Source organism: Pungitius pungitius, chromosome 20 (assembly GCF_949316345.1).
Source record: "Pungitius pungitius chromosome 20, fPunPun2.1, whole genome shotgun sequence".
Classification (NCBI taxonomy): domain Eukaryota; kingdom Metazoa; phylum Chordata; class Actinopteri; order Perciformes; family Gasterosteidae; genus Pungitius; species Pungitius pungitius.
In genome coordinates, this window is record NC_084919.1 from 3,318,889 (window position 1) to 3,327,896 (window position 9,008).

The following is a 9,008-nucleotide window of genomic DNA, read 5'->3' on the forward strand; positions in this document are numbered from 1 at the left end:
GGACCATCGCAGTGGAGACACTTTTGTCAGAAGAGCATTTAGAGAGTGCAATAATAATAATACTTCAGTGTAAACATTGCTGCGTCAACTTTGTCTGTGGCTCTGGGTTGATTTGTTCATGTTCACCGCTAAATAAAACCATACAGGTTGGTTTAACTCCTTCTCCGTTTCCGATGGTTTTACCATACGTGACTGTAGACAGCGGAGCAGTGAAGTCCATGTTGTGTCCTCTCTTTGTCCTTTTTTTGTACCTCCCGTGACCTCAAATGATTCACATTTGCTATATTACGCATGTGAAAAAAAAAGTGTTTTTTCCTTTTGGGTTGAGTTTGTTGTTCTGCTAGCGTTTAAGTTCTGAAGAAAAAAAAAATCCCTTTCTAACACAACGGAACCGAAGCCAACCACGTTGAAGCCGGAACCCAAATCACTACATCTGTGTGTCTTTGACGAGAAGACTTTTGCAGAGACAAAGTCGTTGCCCCGAAGCGCAATTGTTCCTCTGCTGAGAAAAACCTCCCTTCATCTGGCACTCAAAGGTAAATTCAGTGTTGAAATGCCTGAGCACAATGGTGTTAAAATAATACATGAAACATTTACCCAATTAAGACTGAAAACCTATTCATGAAAATGCATTAGGCTCAGTTTTAAAGATGGAGTAAATTCTCATGATTGGAAGTATACTTCATATATTCGTTTGTAGCCCGCGGAGCATCCCCTGCTTCATCACACTTGTTAAAATGTAAAGCAGAGCACATCTGACGGCTTTACTGCCTTCATGCAATAAACGGGGGACTCGCACTTGGAAAACAACCTGTTTAGCATCGTTCACATCCTCCACTAAAAAACAATCGGGCACAGCCAGGACGAGCATGCTAATTACCTTCGTGGCTTGCACACTGAGGCATTAATGAGGAATTTTAACGCAGCTAACATCCCATTTCATAGGCTCCCCGGTTAGGTTTATTGGAAAGTTGTGCCAAAGGCGCTGAACTAAATTCATGAGACGGTCCAAATGACTTTCACTTTTAAAGTGTTACTTTCCCTGCCGGAATAAAAAGTGTTCTGGTTATGGATGATTCATTGCATGGTGTTGTGTAATAAAAAGAAGAGGTTTAGAACCCTTTTTAAAACTAAACATATTCTGCAGCCTGCAATCATTGATGTTTTTGTCATAAAGTTCGGAAACTGCCACTGGCTTCTTGGGAGACCTAATGGAACTGAGCCATCGTTAATGACATTTTGTTCCACCTTTGGTTTTGCTCTGCTATCACAAGTCACAATGTCAGCTCGGATAAAGGTCTATTGGGAGGAAAAGCAAGTGTCCTACGGTCTTTGTCAGCAGTTTGTTCAATTGTCATAGAGATGTCATGGCTCAATTCATGCTGGGTCAAGTGATGACAGATGAGCCATCTCCATGACGACAGTGCAAACGTCATACATGGACGAGATTAAAAGCACCCGGGTAAGTTAGAGAGTGGACATTGACTTGGGATTGTTCTGTGAAATATACACTTTTTTTATTTGAAACCTGCTAAATAAAAATTAAATAAAAAAGGATTAGAGAAGAGTAATTTAGTTATATTGTATTATGATCCAGTTGTGCCCCGACTGCTTCTGAATATTTGAGCATACCTGGACCTCTAATTGAAATAATTTATGATGCTGCTCTTACAGTAAGTGCTGGAAGAAGCAAGTGAGCTGCAAACAGTAGACACAAAGCTTTTATTTCTCCAACCGCAAAGCCGACTTCTTGGCCCCAGGTTGTGATTATCTCATATATATATATATATATTTATATATAAATATATATAAAAATATACAAAAATTATATACAAAAAATTAAGAATAGTATATATATATATACTCTTCTTAATTATTTTCTAAATGTAATTTTTTGAGCAATTTTTTGAGCAAAAAATTAAGAATAGTATATATATAGTAGTATAATAGTATATATATATACTATTCTTAATTTTTTGAGCATTGGGGGGGCTGGAGTTGTGGTTGCACATTGTCACCAAAAAGACTATTAGAGACTTCCTCCTTTTGCCAGCACTTTTGCCAAGATGCTGGTGCCGAGGTGCACGCTACCACGTGGGCTTCTTTCCGGCCTATCGCTGCTCTCCTCCACGATGACGTCGTTACCCGGAAGCAAAGAGCTGGCCGCTTTGTTTTGTTTTGGTTGTATCTCGGAACGAGAGGCTTGACGGCTACGAGGAACCGGCCGGGAGGGAGAACCCGCTCGCTAAATGGGGCGAGGAATACCGGGGATGGAAGATGACGAACCGAGAGCCGACGCCTGCAGGATGCCGAGTTTTACGAGACGGACAGAAACTTCCTCCGCGGACGGCAAAGTTGAGCCGTCGGTCGGAGATTTGAGCCGCCGCGTCGCCAGGACGAACTCCCGGTTGTCCCTCGACGGCGGCGAGCGGCACTGGGAGGAGAGGAGCGGCGCGGAGGGGAAGGATGCGCGGGGCAACAACAACAACAACTGCAACGGCAGAGGAGAGAGGAGGAGGGCGAGCGCCGTGGAGATTTTGAGGCGGAATTTCGGCGTTTCAAAGTCCCCGTCTTTGTGTTTCAACGCCAACAGTCGGATGCAGCGCGGCGCCGAGCACGAACGGCGCGAGGCAAACGTCAACGGCGACGTTTCGAACGGCCATGGGGCCGAACGCGGCGCGCGTGACAAGTCGCAGCGAGAAACGGGCGAAGCGGTGGATGAAAGCGAGCCAGCCCTTAGCGACTCGGCGACTTCGGATGGAAGGGGAGTCGAACTTGTGACCGTGACAAGCCTGCGACGTCATCGACGTGACGGCGGCAACAACGCCGACACTTTAGGGGAGTCGTCTAAAGAACACGTCTACTGTACTGTTTATTGCATCGCCAACGAAAGTCATCGAAAAGACGGTGAAATAACGGACGATGACGCGGTCGCGTCGGACGCGCCGGACGCGGACCCGGAGACGGGACGTGGCGCGGGTTCGAGTCCCCGACCGACTGCGTACACGTTGGACGACCTGGTGGCTCCTTTCGGCGGAGTGGCCCTGCGGCGGCTGTCCACGGAGCAGGCCGGTGCCGAGGCAACGACGCAGGGTTGCCGGGTGTGCCTGGAAGAGAAAACCATCGCACCCTTGCCCTGCTGCAGGAAGGCCGTGTGCGACGAGTGCCTGGAACTCTACGTCAGCTCCCAGGTTGGTATGATGATGATGATGATGATGATGATGATGATGATGGGGGGAGGGGGGGGGGTTCAGTGCAGCTGGGTGTCACAGTGCTGAGCATGTCTCACGACCTGCCATTGCTGTTTCAGGCAGCAGTTGTTCGTGTGTCCTTGTGAGCAGCAGCAACAACAACAACAGACAGTCGTGACAATTTCTCAAGTGTGTTGTTATGTTGGCATATTATCTACTCGAAAGGCATTTTGGGAACTGTTATGAAATACCTGGAGGCTCTATTTGCGGCCCACATCTGCAGGTCTCCTCGTTGTTAGGTAACAGCTGCTTCGTAGATTCTGCACGAACATTTCTGAAGGAGGAAGATCTCACCATCAGAAAACCACCCCTGACCGAAGCACGCGCGTGTCCTACAACATGGTTACGTTTCCCCACTCTTTCACTCCTTTTCCCGAAATGCCTCTGGTCATCTCTGAAAAATCTGCCTGAGTTTTAAGGTGTATACGTAGAGAGCAGCTCCCTTTGCAAAGTCATTCTGTGACTCTGCTCAAATAAGTCACAATAGGGCCAAAACATCTGTTACATCAACAAACGATTGTGGCGACGATTTCCACGTATAAACCAATCGACTGGATAATACACAAGGGATACATTGACTTTGTTTCATCAGAGCTGCTGCAGAAATAGGGACTTGACTATAAAAGGCTCGTTGCCCATCTAACGTCGCCAACGGCTTTCAGGGTGGATGTCGTTGATCAAATTAAACCCGTATGCTGCCCCTGTCACTAACTCGTACGAGAAAGGGAGAAGTTACGCTCACGGGTCCGTGCTACCGTGTAATCTCCCTCAATGTGTTCAGATAAAACTGTGTTCATCAGTGAGACAGACAGCCTTTTATCTGCAATTGTCTCGCTGCGATAACGAGGCAGGAATAATCACACAAACACGCTCTGATAACGACGCTGAAGCGAGATAAGGCACATGTAAACTACTACGTTACAACCCCACTCCCGGTTGATGTACTGACTGTCTTTGCAGTAAGAAAAAATGCGTTACACAAATTTTCCAATTGGATATGTGTACCTCGTTTCTTTTTGTCCGTTGCCATGGCAATTTCGATGGTTTTTCTAGCCGCCTTAATCCTCAAGGTACAAATAACCCACGTTGGGGAGTAACGGCACCACAATGTGCACAAATCAAAGACGGGGCTAACTATATTGGTTCTTAGCCTTGCTCCTGAACTCACAGTGGGCTCTGTGCACAGTGGGCCTCTGTGTTTTACTGCTACTACTCGTGTATGTTTGCACTTCGTGTAGGCCTGTGCCTCGCTCCGGCATTTTGAAGCACTGTAAACGTTGACGCGCCTGTGTGGTATGTGACAGACGGCTTGGCAGCACTCACAACCTGTCCAACCAGTCACCGGCCGTCGCCGTGCAAGTGTTGTGGCAACAATGCCAACGCATCAAAGCTCTCATGCCTTCCAGAGGATACGTTTCCATTATTGCATTATCCTGTAACAGGCTTTTAGTGTGTGTGTGTGTGTGTGTGTGTGTGTGCGTGTGGTGTAACACCCTCAGGGGATGATTCTACTGTTCTTTACTTTGTGTGTGTTGTTATATTTCAGATAACTTTTTGTGCGGAAATAGACACAGAAAGAAGATATGCATAGTGAGTGGGGGGTGGAGGGGGGGGGGGCAGAGAAGAGGTGCCCCCCCCGAGGAAAAGATAGACAAAGGCTAGATGGTGAAAAGTATAATCCTGAAAGTATTTTTAGGTCCCACGTGTATTCTTTGGTTTGCATTGGTGTGAACTTACTAACAGAAAATGTGCTTTTCTTTGTAACTGAGGTAAGATTATGAACCAGTTGAAACATTTTAAAATCATTAGGAGTTCTATTTGAAAAGTGTCCGTGCCCCGTGTGACACTGTGTTTGTTTTCTTCTCAGACTGCGTGACTTATGCTCCACTAAACTACGGCCGAGCACTCGGTCTGAAGTGACCCGTGTGTGTCTGTTTGGGCTTTGATACACATTAACTTCACCTCGGCCCACTTCAGCCCTTCCATTCATCCACCTTCTACTCCCTCTAATCGGGGGTAAATTATTAACCGTTTCCCGTCCGTGGTGGGAATTTACTCCGCGTGTAGATTTGGTTGAAGAACGTCACCCAAAGACTAATTGTGGAGCAGATGGTGTTGCTATCGCGTTGACGTTATAGTGTCACTTTCACTTAGTCGAACACACATTCTTTCGCTTATTGCTAAAGCTTTTTAATGTCCATTTGAAATAAAAATAATAATAATAATTGTTGTGACGTTTCCCAGGTGCGAGTGGCCAAGTCGTACATCGGCTGTCCGATCCCGGAGTGCAGCGGCTACCTGGAGGAGGGCCTGGTCACTTCCCGTCTGTCCGACGAGGACGTGGCCAAATACCGGTACTTCTTGGAGCTGAGTCAGCTGGACTCGAGCACCAAACCCTGCCCCCAGTGCAGCCGCTTCACCTCCCTGAAGGGGAGCAACCTCAACCCCTCGGAGCACAAGTACAAGGTGAGCCCCCCCCCCCAAGACACCAAGACGCCGCACCAGACGAGCAACGCGAGCACGCGTTCAGCTTTCTGTGCCCCACCCCCCCTCTTGCTTTAGATCCAGTGCGACACCTGCCAGTTCGTGTGGTGCTTCAAGTGCCACGCGCCGTGGCACAGCGGGGTCAAATGTCGCGACTACAGGAAGGGAGACAAGCTGCTGCGAGGCTGGGCCAGCGTCATCGAGCACGGGCAGAGGAACGCCCAGAAGTGTCCGCGGTGCAGGGTGAGTGGGGGGGGGAAAAGAAGTTGGACCCCGAGTGGGGTGGATGCAGATGAATGAATCAATGCGGGCCTAAGAGCCGGAAGGAGATGATGGACGGCGAGGTTTTAGAGGAGCGGAGGGCCGCTCGGGTTTTTGAGGCGCGCGTGGAAACGGGCTGCGCCTGAGACGCGCATCGAACGCAAGGAGCGCTCCGTCTTGGCTCTTTAGCTGGAAGAGAGTGCAGCTGGGGCTTAATGGTCAGTTTGTACTGCTGCAGCAGACGAATCCATAAAGGAAAAGATCCATTAAGTATAATGCTGCTCTGTGGATGCTGAAACAGATGCTGAGAGTTCCATTTTAGTGCAAACTCAAGACTGAAATTTTTCCTATTTTCCAATAAAGGACACAGCCAAAAAAAAGAAAGAACTTTACGTTATGTAGATCTTCATCCATTTAATGATAATAGTATTTTAATCTTTTTATTTTTTATTTCTCCCTTATTGTTGCCTGGTCTACATCCGTAGATCCACATCCAGCGGACAGAGGGATGCGACCACATGACGTGCACGCAGTGCAACACTAACTTCTGTTACCGCTGTGGAGAGCGATATCGACACTTACGGTGAGGAACATCTACCACCATTGTTTTTTTTTGTTTTTGTTTTTTACTTCCTTCACTCTGACCGCCTCCTCCTCCTCTCTTTTTATGTGACGATCTCATTCAATCTTAGAACCTTCTCGTTGTCAGGTTTTTTGGAGACCATACATCAAACCTCAGCGTGTTCGGGTGCAAGTACCGCTACCTACCTGATAAGCCTCATCTGAGACGGCTAATTAGAGGGTCGGTCTGTGGTAAGTGTGTGTGTGTGTGTGTGTGTGTGTGTGCTCTCTCTATCTGGTTAGGCAGGTGCAGTGTCATCCGTATTCAGGCACCAATGTCACATTTGCTAGATTCGTTGAGTTATTTGGCAATAAACTGGTGTTAAACGTGAAACCTGCTTTATCTTCTGTAATCTGCTTTAGTGAGGGATTGCCCGCGCTGCCCAATGTTGTTCTCAAATGAATCGGCGTCAACTTGTTGCACTCTGCGGATCATACTTGTAGATCAGAGCGAGCAAAGGTGAAATAGTTCAGCACTCGATTAAAAAAAAAAAAACGTAATTTAAACCGTGTTGGCCATCCGTCCACGTCCCATCTGACAGAAATGAAGCTTCCCCCTTGATTGCAGCGGCAGTGAACACTTCCATATTAAGGCTTTGCACTTCATGACAGCTTCGGCTAGTTATTGTCAGCAGGGTGCCGGCTGGACCAGGAGCTAATTTGTCCCTCGGCGTCCCTTGGCTGGGTTCTGGTTGGCTGTTGTCCTGCGACACGTTAAAATAAGAAGCAAATGTAACAAACCAAACGCATTCGTTTGGAATCCAGACTGAAAGGACATTTATTAATAATGGAGGATTATGGTTCTGTTCTTCTCTGCAGGCACCAAGGTGCTGATAGCTCCAGTGGTCATTCTGCTGGTCATGGTGCTCGGAGCTCTGGCGCTGGTGATAGGTAACCCAACTACACACACACACGCACACACACACACACACACGCACATTGATCAGAGTGAGGAACCTCTCTCTCTCTGTAGGTCTGGTGGTTTTCCCGGTCTACTACGTGTGTAAGAGGAGGAAGAAGCAGCAGCGCACACAGGGCTCCGGACGGTGGATCTGAACCGAGGGGGGGGTGGGGGGGGTGGGAAATAAATAATAAAATACCCTCCCCCCCCACCCCCCTCGCCTCTTCGTCCAGGCCGCGCTCACAGCGACACCTCCGCTCCAGACCACTGCGGAGCGGTCACGAGGGGGAACGTCACGTGATCCAAATCAATGAAATTACACCGGGAGGGAAGGGGAGATGAGCATTTGAGGCCCGGATCGCCGCGTTGCAGAAGGAACGCTGGACAGACTGCTACTCACACGATGGAAGCCTCGACGTGACGGCCTCTGATCGTATGGACGCTGTTGTCAACACTGTGCGCTCGACAAACGATAGGAGGAGCTCGCCGATTAGCGGCAGAGAGAAGAGGAACCTCGTGCAACTTTTTTTCGGGGTCCAAACTGAATTTCAGGACCAAGCCATTACGGGAAAAATGAGTTCCAGCATATTTAAAGTAATATGGGGAGGACTTGCCAAAGGTGACTCGGGGGGTCCGAGCTGTACAGGCGCCACCCGCCGTAAACTGCAACATGAAATATTGGAAAGTGGTATTTTGGGAAGATTCCATTGTGTTGTTCCGGGGTTCGACTCGCTCTGTCTCTGACTTCCTCGCCTTTTCCTTTTCGCTCTGTGCGGCTCACACACCCGTCGCCTCTGCCCGCACGCTGTATGCCAGTATCATCGTCATCGTCATCATTGTCAAAAGAGCAGCTGCTCTGCTGCACTTGTGCTAAAACAAGCAGCGGAATGTTGCAGAACAGACAGCAGGCTCCGCCCCTTTGTTGTTGGATTTCGTTGTTATTGTTTCTCCGTGGGGTCGCTTGCGGCTGAGGGTTTGGGTGGTGATGCCGCCTCGAGTCCGCATGAAGGAAATAGACTTTGAGGTGGTTTGAAAACTGTAAGAATGTGCATCCGATGGTGTAAAAGCTGCTTCTGAGTCCTAGACTGAACAATTAACGGTACATGTAGATAAACTTTTCATCACTACGTAGTCCGGGTGGTGGTTTGCTTGTGAGCAAAACGTGGTGTTTTTAAAGAAATGAGGTCATTGTCCCGCTGCCCGTGTGGAGCGATCGGGGCCTTCAAGGCTTATTTTTAGGAGTTCTGTGCGGCCTCTGAGAGGACGCTGTCGGACGGCGACGTGGTGGATTTTAGCGAACCTGAACTGGCACAAACCTCAAGGAGGGGGGGGGGGGGGGGGGGAGGAATAAAGCACACCGGCAGAATGCTGCCAGGAAACGGGGGATTTTCAAGAGCTTTAAAGGTTTGTCACCCGGCAGCAGTCACGCTGTCCGGGCGGGGTTCAAGCTGATAGCAGAAGCCCCCCCCCCCCCCCCCCCCCCGTCACTG

General features: G+C 48.7%; 1 protein-coding gene across 1 annotated transcript; it reads left to right on the forward strand.

Annotated features, from left to right (window-relative positions):
* Window positions 1–2,124: 2,124 nt before the first annotated feature.
* On the forward strand, window positions 2,125–7,693 carry rnf217 (ring finger protein 217). Its single transcript, XM_037448820.2, has 7 exons — window positions 2,125–3,191; window positions 5,496–5,717; window positions 5,814–5,978; window positions 6,482–6,579; window positions 6,706–6,809; window positions 7,437–7,508; window positions 7,591–7,693. The coding sequence occupies exons 1-7, from the start codon at window positions 2,250–2,252 to the stop codon at window positions 7,671–7,673; spliced, it is 1,686 nt and encodes a 561-aa protein (XP_037304717.2). The 5' UTR covers window positions 2,125–2,249; the 3' UTR covers window positions 7,674–7,693.
* The last annotated feature ends 1,315 nt before the right edge of the window (window positions 7,694–9,008 follow it).

Excerpts from the sequence above, each read along its gene's own strand:
- rnf217 (XM_037448820.2), top strand. The coding sequence starts at position 2,250 with ATGGGGCGAGGAATACCGGGGATGGAAGATGACGAACCGAGAGCCGAC. Across the intron at positions 3,192-5,495 it reads AACTCTACGTCAGCTCCCAG|GTGCGAGTGGCCAAGTCGTA; the intron begins GTTGGTATGATG and ends GACGTTTCCCAG. Across the intron at positions 6,580-6,705 it reads GAGCGATATCGACACTTACG|GTTTTTTGGAGACCATACAT; the intron begins GTGAGGAACATC and ends TCTCGTTGTCAG.